The following is a 20,805-nucleotide window of genomic DNA, read 5'->3' as shown; positions in this document are numbered from 1 at the left end:
TCCAGTCTCCTGAGAGAGGTCAAGTTGGGTCCCAGCACTCCTAGGACTGATTTCTTGTGATAAAAAGAAAACCAGGGTGGCTTAGTAACAAGTTCTATAGTGCTGTTCTCTGAGGAGGAAGTGAAGTTCTAGGATGTGGAGCTGGCTCCTCGGGGTCAGTGGCTGAGCTGTGCAGTCAGATTTGAATGGAGCTGGGAAAAGTCAGACACTGCACAGAATACACGTAAAGACCAGAAATAAAAAGAAAGAAAGAAACCTTGTGAGTGTAAGAGTCCTGCGACTCCCTGAACATTTTTCCCAATTGCTAGGAAGCCAGAAGGAGAAGTCGTTAGCAGGAATGCAGAACTTCAGGGTGCACAAGAGCCCAGCAAGAGCTCGGCCTTTGGAGGGAGACTGATCTGCGCCCTAACGCTGGCTCTGCCACCGCTACCTCCGTGGCTGGGGCAGGTCACTTGGATCTGTGAGGATTGCCCTTGCCTGCCTGGAATAGGAACTTCACCAAAAGGACTTAACCAAAAGAGGACTTTTTCTCTCACATAACAAGAAATCCATCACTCAATAGTCCAGGACTGAGACAGCTGCTTACTAGTTTCTTCCAGCTTCTTCCTTCCTAGTACTTAACTTGTGGTGTTTGGCTTCATGGCCTCAAGACGGTTAGTCCACTGCCAAGCGTGCTTCCTGCTGGTAGTGAGAGCAAAACCACCTCCTCCTGAGGCTTTTTTCATTTTGGGGGAATAGAAATCTTTCCCAGTGACTTCTACCTATATCTCATGATTTCATTTGACACACACATTATTCCATTTCTCTCTCTCTCTCTCTCTCTCTCTCTCACACACACACACACATTCGACCACCTCTAACTGCCAGAGACTGGGGGAAAGGTCAGTAGTTTTAAATGGGTGCATTGCTGGTCCAAATTGTATTAGTTTGGAAGATGGAAGAATGGATAAGCAACTGGCAACAGAAGGCTGATTCATTTGTTCATTTTTCCAGTGGGGATGGTCAGCCCTCCATGACAGAAGGGTGAGACAGAGGGTGTACACCTCTAAGACACAAGCTCCAATGGCAGGGGGGTATTCTTGTCTGTTTTGTTACTGTTGTATCACCAGCATCTAGAATAGTTTTGTTACTGTTGTATCACCAGCATCTAGAATAGTACTTCCTGAATGAATGAAATGAATGACAGAGACAGTGATATGTATCCAGGACACTGGCTGGCATGCCGAGGGATCGCAGAAATTGTCGTTGTTCTTGTTGTTACCGGGTCTGCCTGTGGTTTTTCCCGTGCCATTTCCAGAGGCTGGTAGGTGGTGTAGAGCAACTGGTAGAGGCAAGCATTCTTAAGAGATGTTCTTACTAAGGTGGATAAATGGGGTGTCATGAGTTGGCCTAAGAACGGGGTCCTCGGCGTTTTAAATCTTGGGGAGTGAAAAGTTATTGCACCTTTTTCCAATCTAGCCAGCGGAAACCTTTTAACTTTCAACTCTCAGAGAACCAATGCTTTCTTTTTTTTTAATTATTAATTTATTATTTATTTTTGGTTGCATTGGGTCGGTTGCTGTGCGCGGGCTTTCTCTAGTTGCGGCGAGCAGGGGCCACTCTTCTTTGTGGTTGCTTCTCTTGTTACGGAGCGTGGGCTTCAGTAGTTGCGGCTCGCGGGCTCCAGAGCGCAGGCTCAGTAGTTGTGGCGCACGGACCTAGCCGCTCCACGGCATGTGGGATCTTCCCGGACCAGGGCTCGAACCCGTGTCTCCTGCATTGGCAGACGGGTTCCCAGCCTGTGCCACCAGGGAAGCCCCGAATGCTTTCTTAATGTGCTGGTTGTTATAAAGGTTCCCACCTGAAGTTAAAGTATCCAGGAACTCAAAAACGTTCCTGAAGAGACCACGAGTTACCATCAAGATAAACAGCTTTACTCTTGAATGTTAGCACCGGACTAGTATTTAAAGAGCAACCAATCCAACCACCTCATTGTTCAGATGAAAAAGGTAAGAGCCTGATTTTCTCCAAATAGCATCACTAATTCTGGACACAGAAGGGGACCCCAGCTCTTCCTAATACAGGTCTTATTACGTATTTTACACTGTCCATCTCTACCACCCACTAATGCTCCCCAGTTTGTCCTGCCCAGCTGCCAGGCCACCCGCTACTCCCAATGTGCTGGGTGGGTAGTGCCTCAGTGATGGAATGGCCTCTCCTTTGAGAGACCCCACCACAGTTATGACTTTTTCCTCCCTGGCACTAGACACAGCAGTGGTCATGGGACAGGACCCCACAGTTCACTTTGGCTCCCTTCCTTTCTCTCTCTTTTTTTTTATGGTCAAGCTACCCTTATTGGTCTCATACCATTCCCTCCTAAAACCACTTCTCTGAAATTGCTGTTAGCATGTCATCAGAGACCTCAGAAATGTCAAATCCAATGAACACATTGTTCTGAATTTATCTTACTGCAGTACGTCTGAAAATTTTTTACCGAAAGATTCCTGAAGCCAAAAGAGAGCCTCAGGGAACGTGGAGTTGTGACCCAAAGCCCCAGCCACAGGCATGAAATAATTTGGAGTCTTGTTTTGTCTTAAGAATTCACATAAATTTTCCATTCTATTTTTTCACATGAAAATAATTTTTCTTCAAATATCTTCATAAAATTGATACTCAGGAGACATGCTTGTTTTAATCCCATGGCAGCATGTTCCACTTGGCACCTGGGTTTGGTTTGAATTTCATAACCCTAACCAGGGTCCCTTGAGTACCCCTTAGTAGCCAGTGTTATCCCCAAGTGAGGCAGGAACTAAATGAGACTAAAGGCAAAGGATAGTGGCTTCTGTAAGCAGCATTTACTCTTCCAACCTCTTTCTTCTCACATCCCTCCTCATGTTGCCCTCCCCTGGAGAACAGAAGGAGGCTAAGAATGAAAGGAAGAAAACATGTACATGATCTGGCATTTTGGCTGGCTGAGCTGCTGCCTTGTTTAGTCCCATCCAAGAAGGCTGGGCTCCCATCCAAGGAGGAGAGGCAGACCATGGGGAGCTCTCCTAGTCAGTCTGGGTGAAAGCTGCCAGGAAAGCTCTTTCACTTGGGGATGGCATATTCCCTCACTCAGGGAGGTGACAGCCAGAGGCTCACTGCCCAGATCTCAGACCCTCTTTCCCCAGAGTGGGTCATACCTACCCTCTGTCCTCAGAGTCATCCCACCCCCTTCTCTGTGTTCTGAATGCTCTGTCTTGACAATCAAGTTTTACTTAGAACTACAGAAGTTTCTTTGGGATAGATCTTAGATCATAATTGATGCTTGAGAATATTTTCTTCCAGTTTTATTGAGACATAATTGGTATATAGCACAGTATAAGTTTAAGGTGTACTGCATACTGATTTGATTTACTTACATCGTGAAGTATCACAATAGGTTTAGAGAACATCCATCATCTTATATAAATATAAAATTAAAGAAATAGAAAAAAATTTTTCCTTGTGATGAGAACTCAGGACTTTTTTTTTTAACATCTTTATTGGCATATAATTACTTTACAATGGTGTGTTAGTTTCTGCTGTATAACAAAGTGAATCAGCTATACATATACATATATCCCCATATTTCCTCCCTCTTGCGTCTCCCTCCCACCCTCCCTATCCAACACCTCTAGGTGGTCACAAAGCACAGAGTTGATCTCCCCGTGCTATGTGGCTGCTTCCCACTAGCTATCTGTTTTACATTTGATAGTGTATACATGACCATGCCACTCTCTCACTTCATCCCAGCTTACCCTTCCCCCTTCCTCGTGTCCTCAAGTCCGTTCTCTATGTCTGCGTCTTTATTCCTGACAGGACTTTCTTAACAACTTTTATATATAACATACAACAGTGTTAATCATATTTATCATGTTGTACATTACATCCCTAGTGCTTATTTATAACTGGAAGTTTGTACCCTTTGACTGCTTAAGATTTTAACTAAAATTCTCTTTTACCATCGTTGTAGTTGGTTTTTAGAGTTGAATTTATTACATATTTTTTCTTGCTAAAACAAGTAACTTCTTACTTTAAACCCTTTGTCTTAGTCAGTTTGGACTGCCATTAAAAATTACCAAAGACTGAGTAGCTTATAGACAACAGACATTTATTTCTTACAGTTCTGGAGTCTGGAAGTCCAAGATCAAGATGGCAGCAGATGTGTTTCCTGATGAGAGCTCTCTTGCTAGTTGCCTTCTCACTGTATCCTCATATGGCAGATACAGAAAGCTCCCTCTTCTTAAAACTGCACTAATCCCATCATAGGGTCCCCCTCCCATGACCCCATATATATCTAATTACCTCCCAAAGTCTCCACCTCCAAATACCATCACATTTGGGGTTAAAGCTTCAACATATGAATTTTATGGGGGAAACAAACATTCAGTTCATAATACTCTTCATATGCAACAGTTCATTTAATATTTTCATAGAATTTTTGAATAAAATTTTATGGTAAAGAGGAGGGCCTTCAACTGGTATCTCTCAAAAAAATATATATATATATATATTATTTTTTTTACAGGAGAAGAGAAAAACTATTGATTAGAATAAAGTTCAGCTGGGATAAACAGGAAACAAAACAAAACTTTACTACCTTAAATAATATAGATATTTATTTCTCTATTATGTAAAAGTCTAAAGGCTTTGGGATTAGCAAATGCAAACTATTATATACAGGATGGGTAAAAAACAAAGTCCTACTGTATAGCACAGGGAACTATATTCAATATCCTGTGATAAACCATAATGAAAAAAATATGAAAAAGAATATATATGTATAACTGAGTCACTTTTCTGTACAACAGAAATTAAACAAAATTGTAAATCAACTATACTTCAATAAAATTTTTAAAAAACAAGCAAACCAACATAAATAACTCATGAAGATAAGATTTAATACTTAAGAACAGGCATCTTTGCTTTTTTCCCTTTCCTTTAGCTAGAAATTATTCTGTTCTATTGTTGTGGTTTTCAATAAATAGATTTGGCATTTAAAAAATAAAAAAGTAAATAAAGGCATGTATTTTAGGCCTGAATGGCAACTCTGCTCCACAAAGTTCTCTGGGATATAAGCTTCTTCTGGCTCACAGCTCCACTCAGCCTTACCTTCATGGACAAGGTAGTATTCAAGTTCCAGGTAGCAGAACAAATGAAAGTATGGAGAAGAAGTGGTAAAGGATGAGCTAGCTACGTCATAAAGAAATTTCCTGGATATCGTCATAGGACACTTCTCCATATATCACATTGGTGGACTTTAATTGCATGGCCACTACTATTACAAGGGAGGCTGGGAAATGTAGTTTTTATTTGGGGCAGCCCAAAATTCATCGTTATAGAAAAGGGGGAGTACTGATACTGGGGGACAATAACAGGCTCTGTCACTCACAAACTTGTTCACTCTCTCTGCAGTATTTCTCACTATTTTATCCTTGGCTTTGCTGACACCCACCCTAGTTTTTTCTCCTTTCTCTCTGGCTGTAACTTCTCAAACTTTTCTGCAGACTCTTTTTCTGCTAGGCTCCCCTGAGTGTTAGTATTCCCAGCGTTTGTTCCTCATGCCCTCTTCTCTTCTCACTCCATGGACTTTCTTGCATGACCATATCAAATTCATGGTTTCTACTACTCAGGTTTTACATACCTACATCTCTCTTCCAGATCTTTTTTTTTTCCTGAATTCCAGACTCATATATCCAATTTCATGAAGGGCCCTCCACTCGAATATACTATGGGTGACAAACTCAGTACATCTAAAATTAAACTCTTTGTCTTCCCACTAAAACACTCTATTTTGTCCTCATTGTCTATCCACATGTTTACTGAAACTGAATTCCTGAGATATACCTGGAGTTATCCTCTTCATCTTTCACATGTTCAATGTCCTTATTTTTTTTCTCTCTCTCTTCTCCTTCCTCCCTGCTTTTGCTTTAGTGGTTAAAACTAACATCTAATGAGAATTTGCACATGCCACCTTCTGATATAACTACATTACATATTTTAACTCATTTAATCTGCAAACAACCCTACCATTATGATTATTCCATATTTTGGATGAAGAAATTAAGGAAAAGAGAAATCAGGTAATTTTCCCAAATGTCACAACAGCAAACGGTAAAACCAGAATCTGAAACCAGGCAGTTGATTTTAGAGTACTCTCTCTTGACTGCCGTAACTTTCTGTTTTAGTCCTCATTATTTATTTCTTACATTATTATAGAAGCCTTTCAACTGGTTTCTCTTTTCCAGTCTCCCTAACTCCTCCCCCAAATTCCATCATTCATATGATTAACCCCAGAGTAAACTTTCTAAAATACAATCTAATCATATTAATCTGCTGCCTAAAATCCATCAGCGCTTCTCCATCACCTTCAGGCTAAAGTTCCGGCTTCTTAATTATACACAAGGTCTTTCATGATCTGGCCCCTACTCACCTATATAGCCTCTTCTGAAACCTCCCCCCAGGTGTGGCACCAGCCAGCCATCGGAGACCACTTGCAGTTTTTGAGCAGAACCTGCTCCCTCCATGCATCTCTGTACTTTTGCACTCACTCATAACTCCTATTTCAAGGGCAGACTGTTATGGAAAGAGCTCAAAGTTTCTCAAGAGCAGAATGGATCACCCTCTGTGTTTTATAGCTACTGTCATACTTTTCACATAGCATGGGAAATGAGAATTTACTCTTCTCTCTCCCTTACTGGCCTCCATAAGTCACCTGAGGTAAGTGTTGGTTCTTTGTGTCTGCAGTACTTACCAAAGTACTCAGTGCATAATAGTCACTCATTAAATAGTTATCAAATAAGGCTGAACTAAATAAAGACTATAATTTCTTCACTCCCTTTTATGCCATTTTCCTAAACAAGGCCTACTGCAGGGAGATCCCTTGGATATTGTTGGTTTCACTCTGGCTTACTTACCTGTAGGGGAAGTTCATCTTGTAGTTGGGTCAGAATAATATAGAAGCCTATCACTTGGTATGGTACACCTTGGGGATGGGACATGAGGGTCTGCAAGTAAAGTAGAGGTGGGCCAAGAAGAGGAACACACATATGTTTATATTAGTGACAGTTTACATTAGATGCCAGGACATAAAATGTGTTCAATATCCCTGGAAGCTGTTTTTAAAGGACGTAACTGAGGGCATTTGAAAAGGTGCACTTTTTTTCCCCTCCTTTTGTATGGCAGTTATCCTGGGGGGAAGCCAATGCAGAAAGTCTTGGGTTGTAGAATTTTGAAAAAGAAGCACACGATAGTTAGATTTATTTCAGAGGATTCTGGTGATTTTGTGACAGGCAGCCAGAAGGGAAATTACCTTAGCTGGTCTTGGCTCAGTCCCTTCTCCAATCCTAATCATTCTTTCAAACCCACATACAGTAGACAGAACAGTTGTCCTTCACCACTGAAGAAATGCAGCCGAGAGTTACGTTACCGTGGAAACAGAATAATTTTTTTTTTTTTTTTTGCTGCAAGACGTATCGCTTCATCTGCACTATTATGAAGCAGCATACATTGGTAGGGCTGGGAGGGGAATCAAATATTCTGCCCCCCAGTATTATACTTGGCCTCTGGGTGAATAAATGACTTTCAATTAGAGTGCTTAAATATCTTTTAACTTTAATCATTGTTATTAGAGGCCCAACAGAATTTTACTTGGAAAAGAGTAAAAAATTCAACTCTGTGGTTCAGGAGAGAGCTATAAATTCTTTCAAACTAGACCACTTCTGTTAAAGAAAATATAAGGGAATTTACAATTAATGTTTTCATTGTATGCAAAATAAATGCCTTTGTCCTTTGTGTTTTGACTATCTGACTTGATCCTACTGTGGATTTATGAGGTTGTCCAGACCTCTTTCATCCTTTGTCTCTACTCTGAGCTGCTTTGTAGTGAACACACATATTTACAATTTCATCCCATGTTGGGCTGCGGGTATTCAGATCCTCTCTTCCTGACTTGCTGCTGAACTCATCTGAGCCTTGACTCCCTTGCCCAGCCAAAGCCCTCGCTCCTGTTTGCTACCTGCCTCTGTGACTGGGAGGCTCACCTCCTCTTACGCCCAACCCTAAATTTAGCCACTGTCCTATTTTATTTTCTCCTCTTGTAACTACTCTCCTTCTTACTATTTGTGTTGCTAACTGTCGTGAAGAGTGAATCTGTAAGACCTCCACTGGCAGAAGGATCAATTCAGTAAAATTCCAGGAACCTAACAAGAATCCCTTATCCCTTCAGTTCCAAAAATTTTCACAGTCACTGCGTTTCCTTACAAGTCCAAAAAAGCACTAAAACAAAAACCAACCAAGCAAAACACACACACACACACACACACACACACACACACACACACAGAGTCTAACTTTAATCACAGAGAAATCCCATAAATGAAAGGAAAGAAACATCTTTTATTGGCTGGATGGAAATTAGAAAATAATGTAATACTTTAAAAATACTAGTGTTTTTTTTGTTTGGTTGGTTTTTTTGCAGTACGCGGGCCTCTCACTGCCATGGCCTCTCCCGTTGTGGAGCACAGGCTCCGGACACGCAGGCCCAGCGGCCATGGCTCACGGGACCAGCCACTCCGCGGCACGTGGGATCCTCCCGGATCGGGGCATGAACCCACGTCCCCTGCATTGGCAGGCGGACTCTCAACCACTGCGCCACCAGGGAAGCCCAACACCAGTGTTTTAATGAAAATAAAAACAAAAATAAACAAATGGAACCTAATTTAACTGAAAAGATTTTGCACAGCAAAGGAAACCATAAACAAAAAAGACAACCCACGGAATGGGAGAAAATATTTGCAAATGAAGCAACTGACAAGGGATTAATCTCCAAAATATACAAACAGCTCAGGGAGTTCAATATCATAAAAACAAACAACCCAATCAAAAAATGGGCAGAAGATGTAAGTAGACATTTCTCCAAAGAAGACAGATGGCCAAAAAGCACATGAAAGATGCTCAACTTCACTAATTATTAGAGAAATGCAAATCAAAACTACAGTGAGGTATCACCTCACACTGGTCAGGATGGCCATCATCAAAAAGTCTACAAACAGTAAATGCTGGAGAGGGTGTGGAGAAAAGGGGACTCTCATACACTACTGGTGGAAATGTAAATTGGTGCAGCCACTATGGAGAACAGTATGACGATTTCTTAAAAAACTAAATATAGAACTACCATATGCTCTAGCAATCCCACTCCTGGGGATATATCCAGAGAAAACTATAATTAGAAAAGATACATGCACCCCAATGTTCACTGTGGCACTACTTACAATAGCCAAGACATGGAAACAACCCAAATGTCCATCAATGTATGAATGGATAAAGAAGATGTGGTACATATATACAAAGGAATATTATTCAGCCTTAAAAAAGAATGAAATAATGCCATTTGCAGCAACATGGATAGACCTAGAGATTATCATACTAAATGAAGTAAGTCAGACAGAGAAAGACAAATATCATATGATATCACTTATATGTGGAATCTAATAAAAAATGATACTAATGAACTTACTTACAAAACAGAAACAGACTCACAGATGGCGAAATGAAATTTATGGTTACCAAAGGGAAATGTGGGGGGAAGTGATAAATTAGGAGATTGGGATTAACACATACACACTGCTATATATAAAATAGATGACTAACAAGGACCTACTGTATAACACAGGGAACTATACTCAATATTCTGTAATAACCTATATGGGAAAAGAATCTGAAAAATAATGGATGGATATATATATATATATATATATATATATATAACTGATTCACTTAGCTGTACACCTGAAAATTACACAACACTGTAAATCAACTATACTCCAATAAAAATTTAATGGGGCTTCCCTGGCAGTCCAGTGGTTAAGACTTCGCCTTCCAATGTGGGGTTGTGGGTTCAATCCCTTGTCGGGGAGCTAGGATCCCACATGCCTTGTGGCTGAAAAGCCAAACAGAAGCAATATTGTAACAAATTCAATAAAAACTTTAAAAATGGTCCACATAAAAAAAATCTTTAAAAATAAATTTTAAAAAATGAAAAATTAGGGGCTTCCCTGGTGGCGCAGTGGTTGGGAGTCCGCCTGCCGGTGCAGGGGACGCGGGTTCGTTCCCTGGTCCGGGAGGATCCCACATGCCACGGAGCGGCTGTGCCCGTGAGCCATGGCCGCTGAGCCTGTGCACCCGGAGCCTGTGCTCCGCAACGGGAGAGGCCACAACAGTGAGAGGCCCACGTACAGCAAAAGAAAATAAAAAATAAAAGTACTAGTGTTACAATTCTGGAGATAGTAGAGCAGCATTAGAAAGTAAGTGACATTTATAGAGGAACTTGTCAGTGCCAGGAGATTTAACGTCCACATTTCATTTAATTCTCAAATTCATCTCAAATGTAACTATTACTTCCATTTTACAAATGAGAGATTTGAGGCTCAAAGAATTTTTTTTAAAAGTCATTCCCGGGACTTCCCTGGTGGCGCAGAGGTTGGGAGTCCGACTGCCGAGGCAGGGGGCGCGGGTTCGTGCCCCGGTCCGGGAAGATCCCACATGCTGCGGAGCGGCTGGGCCCGTGAGCCATGGCCGCTGAGCCTGCGCGTCCGGAGCCTGTGCTCTGCAACGGGAGAGGCCACAGCAGTGAGAGGCCCACGTACCGCAAAAAGATCACTCATTGAAAGCGAAATTAAAATATAATTTCTACCTTTAAAGATCTCCAAATTTATTACAACTCCTAAAAAAAAAAAGTCATTCCAGAAGTTACTTCACAAATCCTAAATGACAGTGATTTCTGATTCTGAGTCCAGTGTTCCAGGCAACTGCATCACTGTGTCCAGGGTCCAGCAGAACTCTGATGTGGGGAGGGCTAAAATCTAAGGGAAAAATGAGGAGAATATGGCCTCTAATCCTGGCTCTCCATCTCCTGACAGGACTTTGGAAAAATCATTTCTTTGTTTTAAAGTCAGATTTGTCCATCCTTATTTAATATGGATAAATAACCTCTTATCTCCTCATATGTATCAGGAGTTAAACAGTTAATATATGCAAAACTTGTTGAAAATATAAAGTGCACTTCTATATCTGTAGGAAGAATGACTTGTTACTATAAGAGACCCAGATTAGCAGGTCCATTATCACTTCCAATCAGCTCAGTCCCAAATCATTATCAACCCCAAACTGGCAATGTTTTTGGGAGCAGATCTACCACATATTTCTTCTGTGTCTCCCAAATCATCTTAACACGTTCTGGGTTGGATAGTGGATGCATTTTTATGTGATGAAGTGGTGATTAAATCAAACTATTCTCCAATATGTACTTGAGTCATCAGTTATAGACCCAATTTTATCATATATCAAAAAGGATTCCTTAAATACCTGGACATAATTAGCCCAGGTTGCTTTATGAACGGTCATAACACTGGTTCATAGTATTATGCAATTGATTTTTAAAAGGAATAATGACCAGTTCTTTCTATTATCACATAAAAGAAAATATTTTATTTCCCTCAAATCCACTGCTTGCCTTTCAGACTAACTCAGGAAATGTTAGTAAAATAAATAGCGAAAAATAATTTACCTAGAACCCAAAATTTCATTCTTCATGCCTCTAACAAATTGACAATAACTGCTCCATTTTGAGCATTTACTACGTATGTACTATAATCTGAACTTTACATACCCTACCTCTTTAATATTATGATGACGCTGTGCAATTGGATCTATTACTGTCCACATTTTATAGATGAGGAAACAGGCTCAGAGAGCAAAAACTAACTTGTCCAAGTCATAATCTGTCCAAGTCTGTAGCACAGCCTGACCTGAACCCAGACAGACTGATTCTAAAGTATAGCCTTTAACTGGTGTCAAAGAAAAACCCACAGTGTAAGATTTGTGAGTTTAAGTTTTATTCAGGGACTTACTGAGGGCTATAAGGAGACGACCTCTCAGTGGCTCTGAGGAAACGACTCCAAAGAGGTGGGGGAGAAGCCAGTTTATATATGACTTTTTGGGCTAGGAAATACACGCAATCAAACATACATCTTGCTGAAGGATTACTGCTAGTCACAAAGAACAGATATCCCAAGTTAATGATTTTAGTGCTTTTCTCTGTATGGGAAGATGTAAGAATCTGGGGTGAGTGAAAGGCTTCCTGAGATATACACCCAACCATCTGAGGGTCTGTTTATCCAAAGCGACGAGTGCCTCATCCTGTTTTTCATCCTGAATTCCTCTCAGGGTGGGCAATTGCAGTGGGTGATGACTTACCCGCATAGAACCAGGTAGTGAGCAATGCCCTTTGTTTTTCTTTGTTTATCTTTGTTTACTCCAGAACACTGCATACTAACCAAGGGCATAATCTAAGAAAACCAGCTTTCTTTTCTTGCCCACCTCCATTAAGCTCATTATCCTTTGTTTTATAAAAGACAGGAGGGAAGGAATGAAAAAGGGAGAAGGGAAGGAGGAGGGTGGAAAGAAAAAAAGGAAGAAAAGGGAGGAAAGAAGGTCCCTCAGCGTCATCCACTAGGTTGTTGTCCCCCCTCAACAATCTAGGTATAAAATGGGGCTCATCCAACTTTTTAACGCTAATCACTGTTGTCACAAAATAAATATGTGAAGTGCCAGTTTGGTCTGACTTGATGTCATCTTGCCTTTGTTTTGCATTTATCAGGAAAAGTATTCTTGCAGATTAAAGGGCCACTGGAAGATATTTATAAAATCTACTGCTATCACCACGATGAAGCGCACAGTGTACTGGAGTCCTATGAAAAGGAAGAGGAGCTGAAGCAACATTTGAGCCTCTGTATTCAGTCCTTAAAGTAAGGCCTTTTCGGGCTTCCCTGGGGGCGCAGTGGTTGAGAGTCTGCCTGCCAATGCAGGGGACACGGGTTCGTGCCCCGGTCCGGGAAGATCCCACATGCCGCGGAGCAGCTGGGCCCGTGAGCCATGGCCGCTGAGCCTGCGCGTCCGGAGCCTGTGCTCCGCAACGGGAGAGGCCACAACAGTGAGAGGCCTGCGTACCGCAAAAAAAAAAAAAAAAAAAAAGTAAGGCCTTTCAAATGATTTCCATGCACTCTCAGTCACCTAGCAGGGAACATTTTAACTGGATGTAGATGAAAGGTCTCCCATAAATCCTATGTTTTATGAGGCTTGCTGGGAGCTCTACTTTGTGTTCTCTTCATGAAAAGCTGACATGCCAGAAACCCTGATTGACTTGGTTTTTTTCCCTGCAAGGATGACTAAAAATAACATGGGAAAGATACGGGGCTCTGTAGAGATAGAAAAATGCAATATCAAAAAATGAAATGTAGAAGAAAAGCCCCTCTGAAAGCTGTTGTTACTTGCCTGCTCCCACCTAGGTCAAGTAATATGTGAAACAGCCTGTGTCACCATGGTCACAGGAGCACGAGGAATAATAAAGTTAGTGGGATGTCCCATGACCCTCTGAATGGCCCTTGCCATCCCCCAAACTCGCTGTGGGGAAGGAGGACAGATTGGCAAAGACAAGTCAGGCCCTGTTAAAGTTAGTTTCAGGAAAGTTAGTCATGCCTTCCTTCCTCATCTCTAAATTGTTGGTGGGAAGTGCTACCTAATGTAATTGTTTTTAATCTGGGAGAAACATCTATTCACTATAAAAATCTGAAAAAGGGAGTTCCCTGGTGGCCTACTGGTTAGGGTTCCGGGCTTTCAGCCCTGTGGCCCGGGTTCAATCCCTGGTCGGAGAACTGAGATCCCGCAAGCTGTGTGTACAGCCAAAAAAAAAAAATCTGAAAAAAAATATAAGAAAGCATGAATAATATAAAAACCCTTACTATTCCATGTATTAATTCCTTGCTAACCATGAATTAAAAACCATAGTTTGCATTTTTTTCTGATCTTATTTATACACATAAATATGAACATGTATTTCAGTTCTTTTAAATGGAATTAGTATCTTACTGTATCTCCAGTTTTCTACCGAATGAAGCTGAAAGCCAAAATGTCCTCCCTACTCCACATCTTACCCAGTGGTTCTATTGTGGTTTTTCACCTCTAAAGGTTATCCATTGTCAAATGGTCTTGATTAAGCTAAGAATTAACCAAGCAGAGAGAGAGAGCTATGGTGTATAAATCAACACACACCAACCAGTCTGATCCTTCCCTTTTATATACTCTATTGCGGGGGGGGGGGGGGCAGAAAGGGGGGTCTAATGTGGTACAACTGAATTAAAGTGAAACAGGAGGCTAAATGAGACTACTCTGGAGAAAAGCCTTTCCAGGCTAGAACTGGGACTGAAGATGGGTTTAAACTGGACCCTACAAATTTCTTTAAATTAACTTTATCGCCCTCTACTGGCCATTAAGTTATTGCAGTTCTTTAACCATTTTCATGCTGCGGAAAAGTAACAATTTCAAGTCACTAAATCGCAAGCATTTATTTAGCACCTGTGCTGTAATGAGCATAGATCTGGGTCCTGAAAATACAAAAATAAATCATACTTAAACTGTGCGCACAAGCAGCTCAATATGATCAGGTGATTCTTAAAGATAATATGTGATGAGTAGTTCCAGTTCACTATTTCTCCATTATTGCTGTTTAGTTCAATGTTAACAAATCAATTTAGATAAACCATAAAGTTTCATATATTAGAAGTAACATCTTCTAAATTTACAGGTGCTTTATCCAAGGAAGAAATAATAGTGTTATCCTGGGTGTGAATGAACACCTTTCCTACCTTAAACTAGTGGCAAGATCTAATCTAATTAATGTCTATCTTGAGCCATTTTCCTTCTTCAGTTTCCAGAAATAAAAGAGAGAAATCTTATAGCAAGTGAACAAGTAGAACCTTGAATCATCACTCTAACCCCAGCCCCAGGTCTAGAGGTCCACACAGGGAGAGGATGTAGTTAATTTATTTGGGCAAATGCTTCTGACAGCTGCCCAGAAGTGGAGCTGTCTGTTCAGAGGGAGATGAACAATAGTTTATTATTCATTAAGCTGTTGACTCCTAAGAGAAAGAAATTAACCGTGCCAGAATATTCCATCAGGCAGTGTAGCTCAGTACCATACCCCGCTACAACAGCTAAAGCAGAAGTAATTTGGAAACTTCATAAAATCCCAATTACTGAAAATTACTTTCAGACCCAAAGGCTTATTTGATCTTTTTCTGAAAGCCTTAAATTCTTGTCCTGGTGGTGTCCCCAATATTGTATATCCCGCCCTGTTCTGCTATTAGGGAATCATTTCAGGCATTGGAAGGTGCTAAGCTTTAGGAAAACACAAAATCCAAAGGAAGTAATATTGACAGGACTATTTCTTAAGGGAAAGAAAGTCAAAATAAAATAGTTTTAATTAGAGCTATTTTTCCCAAAGTTGCCTTTCCATGAAAATAAAGTTAATGATGAATTGTACTGGTCTGCCTGATAACTGAAAGCAGGAGAATTATTGACATTACTATGATACTGACCTCAATTGAGTTAAGCTTTAAATTCTGAGAAACAGGTTTTCAAACAGGTTTATAGGCCAAAGAGCGTCTGGAACACCCCAAGGGCTTGGTTTCCCTTGCCAAGTAATCAGTCAAAGCGATTACTGGGGCTCTGCCTTTTCCTTGTGGCTAAATAACAGAGCCCAAGCACAGTTGCCAATTTTTAATGAATATTAGGTGTGGCCTCCATTTTCTACCCTGCTGGGGGGTATTGGAACAACTGGATTTGAAGCAGTACCCATGAAGAAAGTGGCTCCGTGCCTCAGACGGTAAAGCAGATTTTAAAGCAACAGAAGTTGCATTTTATCCAAAATTAAAATGTTTATTGAGGGCCTAATAAATATTTATTATAGGTACTAGATAATGTTGAAAATATCTTTTTTTTTTCAAATATATAAACATAGTTCTTGCCTCCTGGGAACATACCTTCTAGTTGGCAGATAAACAAAACCATCTGGAAAGCTTAATAATAATACAAGAGTTAATTTAAATAACACACCAGAAGCTGTCACGGTGAGGTTCAAGACTAACTTGCAAAAGGAGAGTAGAGAGATTTCCTGGTTCTGTAACCAAGAGACTTGAGCTCATAACATTTGGCTATTCTTTGAAGCCCATTATCTTTCAAAAGAGCAAATAATATTGGTATCCAGAAAATAATTTTGAATCCCTTTGAAACGTTTGGGCAATGTTTCTTTGTGTGTGAGTTTCCCTACTTTGGACCCACCAGGGATGTGTAATAAAAGTGCAACTGCCTATGCTCTGCTCCAGACCAAAAAAAATTCGGATCTCTGGGGGTCCACTCCATGAATCTGCACTTTAACAAGCACCCTTGGGTGATCATGGACACACACTCCAGTGAAGATCTACTTTAGAAGGAGAAATCATGCCCATGGTACCCACTCACTGCTTTCCCTGAAGCACACAGGCTGTTTTCATGACTATAGATACAATCTAAGCAGTAATTTCAGGGTTTAGAAACCTTAAGAAAGAAAAGACTAAAACAATCTAGAAGCACAATCCCACATCTGCATCTACAGCTTATAAATTGGAAGTCTGCAAGTTTTTTATTTATTCAACAAGGAGTATTTACAGTGTCACATTAGTGACCTGTAAGATTACATGAAATACTGATTTAATACAGTTTCTAAACTTATGGAAATTATTTGCTAATGCCTAGTTACTTAGCCTCTTTGGGGTTATTTAAGGTTTCTGCTCTGCATGAGGAAAGTGAAAAATAGAATAGCTGTGAATGCAAGTGTAGCTATAATTAGAATAGTCTGTCTGCAGCCTCCTTTATCTGTTTTCCTAGTTATAAATACCACCAAATCCCTGATGCCTTTCAGAGGCCCTAAAGATTTGTTTATTTGTAATAGAAAAAGAATGAAGAGGCTTTTCCAAGTTTTTTGGTAGGTAACCGGAAGATGCATTTCTAACTTCATGTCTAGCTGTTATAAATCTATCTACATTTTTCTTCTTCCTAGCTGAGGCCACCATCCTCAGGAGGAAAACTTCTAACTTCTAGTCATCTGGGTGCTTTGGCTGCTTATATTACTGCTATAGCTTTTCCATGCAGGGAAGCTAAAAGCTCATGCAACATGACATCAAAGGAATAGATTTCAATTTGTCCACCACAGTTTATATTTCTTAATATTATTCTAGTGGGGTGTTCCAAGTAAAAATTAAAATCACTTTTGGAAACTCTTTCAGTTCTTTATTACATGACATCATGTTTGAACAAAGACGATAATCCTTAACGGAATAGTCACGAAAAAACTATTGTTAACTTTGAGTCAAATTATAATGACCCCACGAGGGTGTAAGGTGGGGTGGTGGATATATTATTACTTTACCCCCCAAAGGGGTAAATGGACCCAAGTTAACTTTGTCCTTCCTGAAATGTCCTTGGCTGGGGTTAACTTCTGGAAAGTTTTAGCCTAAAAGGGAGATTTTTTAAAATGATAAGCAAATAAAAAGGAGATGTTATAACATAATGCCACTATTCCACTGTTGGAAAACCTCAGGTTCCTTTTCATAAAATGTTATATTTACATTAAACACAGTGTTTAATATATGTTATAATATGGAGGTTTTATTTGGTTGAAGTAAATGGAATAGAAAAAAAAATTTTTCCATAGTCTTCTCTAGGAGTTAGAAGAACAATCTTTTCTTTCAACTTCAAAGTATGTGTTTTGGTTCCAAAGTGATTGCATCTTTCACTTGTTTGTTTTCATAGAAAACTGCATTCTTATTTTTATTCAACTTCCATCCCAAATTTTCTGATCTATGACTTGCAGAGCAAAATAAGAAAAGGAAATTCCTTAATAGAAGGGGATAGAAATTGGGGAAAGAATGTGAGCTTAAAGAAAATGAATGGAAAGAAATACTGGGCAGGAGGGTAGTGGTGGTGTACTTTCTTTCATTGAGATAGAAGAGTTCTTCAAACAACAGTTAATAATTGTTTGAAATTGTAGCACCTGCTGATTTTTAAAAATTTATAATCCTCTGTTGGATTCCCAACTGGGAGGTCTTGGATTCAGCAAAACCTAGTTATTTCAAGATGTCTAGGGATCCATTCATACACTGTCTGGAGAGCGAAGGGATACTTGCTATACATATATGTATACCATTGTTTTCCACATATATAAAGTACTGGGATTAATTTTTTTTAATTAAACCCATGAAAATTTATGAAATTCAGCATAGGTAGTTATTGAATTTTTTCTCAATCATTGAATATGAAAAGACCATCTACTATGATGTGATGGGATCACGACATTTTTTTTGTATTGAAAACATTCATTGTGTTCCAGAAAACTGGAAACCAGAGGTCAAGGTGATCAGTTTATTAATACAGGTTATTACTTTATTTCTCTATAGCCACATGAGACTTTCAGAGAGAAGTTCCTATCTCCTTTATTCTTGAAATTTAACTTGAAAGATTCCCACTTTTTTATTGTTAAATTAATTAATTTGACAAATACGTTTTGTGCTACTGTGTGCCAGTCCGTTTTTCAGGTACTGGGGCTACAACGGAGAACAAAGCAAGGATAAATCCTTGCCCTCCTTGGCATCGGGGAGCGGAGAGAGAGACAAGAAACCAAGTAAACATATAGTATGTTAGAAAGTGACAAAGCGTTATGGGGAGAAATAAAGCAGGGAATGAGAATCAAGAGTACAGTGGGAGGCAGGTACAATGTTTAAGAGGCTGGTCAGGGAAAGCATCACTGGGCAGAGGCATTTGAACAAAGACCTGAGGGAGACAAGGAAGGAGCCATATAGATATCTGGAGGAAGGGCAGTCAGGCAAGTGCAAGGACCTCGAGGCAGGAGCCTGCGCTTTGAAAAGAGCAAGGAGGCACGCAGTGGCCACAGATGGGGAGAGTAGCTGAACTATGGGAAATGAGGTAGAGAAGACGTGGAAGTAGAGGCAGATCGCGTTGCCTTGGAAGGACTTTAGTTTTGCTTGAGCAAAATGGAAGCCACAAAAGCTAGCAATGCCGAGTGAAAGTTTTTACGGGAATTATCTAATTGAATAGGTGAATTGTTTATCATCTATCTAGCTATCTATATATATAAAAAACACTATAGACAGATATTATAAAGCACTTGATAGTAGTTTTCTGCAAGTCAGTAACACTTTCCTTTGTAATCTTATCTCAATTTCTCCTAATTACTATGTTTAATAGATTTTTATTTCATAATATAAACAAAGATTAACATTTAAATCCATTTTCAAATGACTAAAATTTACTAACTATAATCTGAATCAACAGTTTTTAAACCTTATACAAAGTGTGAAACAAATATGGTGGATACATACTAAAATAAAGTTTTAGGGATGTTATAAAACTAATTCTATAAAATCTTCATGAAAATGACTTATTACATTATTTTACATAATAAAATTTTAAAACTCACATAATGTTTGCTTATTACCTCAAATATCTCGATTTACATGAATTTACTTTTTTTTTCCTTTTCTTACAGGAAAATATACATGCAAGAGTAAGTACTTTTGTTTAAATAATAGATATCAAATGTTAAAATCATGGGGAAAAGCTGATGGATATTTCTGTGCAAATCAGAATTTTTAGTTTTTACAATGATATTCATCGCTTTTAATAAGTCAAGATTGCAAAGACATTTACCCTAGATATTATTGGTGCATTTATTTCCAATTTGTCTGAGATGATCTTACATATTAAATTATTATTTTGTGTACCTTATTAAACTTTTTAGAAGAATCTTGGGATATAATTTACTTAAGTCACAAGTTTGTTGGTGCCAGGAACTCTTTGGGAACTGCTTATCACACATATGTTTAGGAATCACTTTAATGTGTCCCAAAATATTTCTTCCTAAGGACAACATTAGTCTAAAAAGTCTCAGATTGATACCATAATGTTTTTGAAGGTTACATAGATTAATGTGTAAAAGAAAAGCTTCCTTATGCATTACAGTAAAATATTCTGTTTCTTCTGATTTGGACTCTGATTTACAGAGAAAAAATCATACACACACATACATAGCATGAAAATGAAATATTAAGATGAAATAATTGGTTACTAGGACAATATAGAAATTATCTTATAAAAGCAACACACACATACACATACTTTGCAAGATGTCCATTTTTATAGAAGAACAGCATGTCCAGTCTGACTAATATTGAAAAGATGATATTGATTTGAATATGAAGTCAAATTTACCAGGACTTAAAAAAGCACGTGTTTGCCTTAGCATGGTCAGGAGCTACCTAAAGTCCTGAGTTCCTAGTCTGCTTGTGCGTGTGTGTGTGTGTGTGTGTGTGTGTGTGTGTGTGTGTGTGTGTACATTCTAAACTCCTGAAACTTTACAAGAAATACAAAATTTACAAGATAAAAATTATATTAATTTAAGCTGTACATATCTGCCATTCATGCTTTGGTGCAGAGCAACCTTGAGGAAAGACAGAATTCCAGGGTGAGGTGGAAGAATCAGGCATCCTACAGGAGACCTGTAGACTAAGGTTTTATACCCAGCCAAGCTGAGAAGTTAGTTTTTGGCATACCAAACAAGCACCCAGTTCTCTCACTTTATAAGCCTTTTCTTTCAAAAGGAAAAAAATATCCTATAGTATAAACAGATATGATTAGATTTGTTCAAGACCATTTGAATTTGAAGAGGAGTATAATAGAATAGGGCCTTTTGGTCCTTTCACACACCAGAGCTTTCCTGGCTTCTCTTCAATGACAGTTGATGGTATTGGAGGGGTGGGGTTTGCTGTCTCATTATAAAGCCTGTGGCCCTGGCATTGTGCCTAGGACTGGAGATTCACAGAGCTGGGGGATGAGAGAAGAACTTCATATGCT

General features: G+C 39.4%; 1 protein-coding gene across 1 annotated transcript in view; it reads left to right on the top strand.

Moving 5' to 3' along the window:
* Nucleotides 1–20,805, top strand: part of ARHGEF38 (Rho guanine nucleotide exchange factor 38) — a gene marked incomplete at its 3' end in the record, with an annotated part of 154,567 nt that overhangs the window by 87,459 nt on the left and 46,303 nt on the right. Inside the window, exons 4-5 of the mRNA XM_082838419.1 lie at nt 12,662–12,809; nt 19,442–19,459. Of these exons, the coding sequence (XP_082694545.1) occupies nt 12,662–12,809; nt 19,442–19,459 (166 nt within the window). The remainder of the gene's footprint in view (nt 1–12,661; nt 12,810–19,441; nt 19,460–20,805) is intronic.

The sequence above is a fragment of the Leucopleurus acutus genome (assembly GCF_964270905.1).
Source record: "Leucopleurus acutus genome assembly, chromosome: 4".
Taxonomy (NCBI): Eukaryota; Metazoa; Chordata; class Mammalia; order Artiodactyla; family Delphinidae; genus Leucopleurus; species Leucopleurus acutus.
The sequence above is the reverse complement of the archived record's forward strand: the minus strand, read 5'-3'. Positions and strand labels throughout refer to the sequence as shown.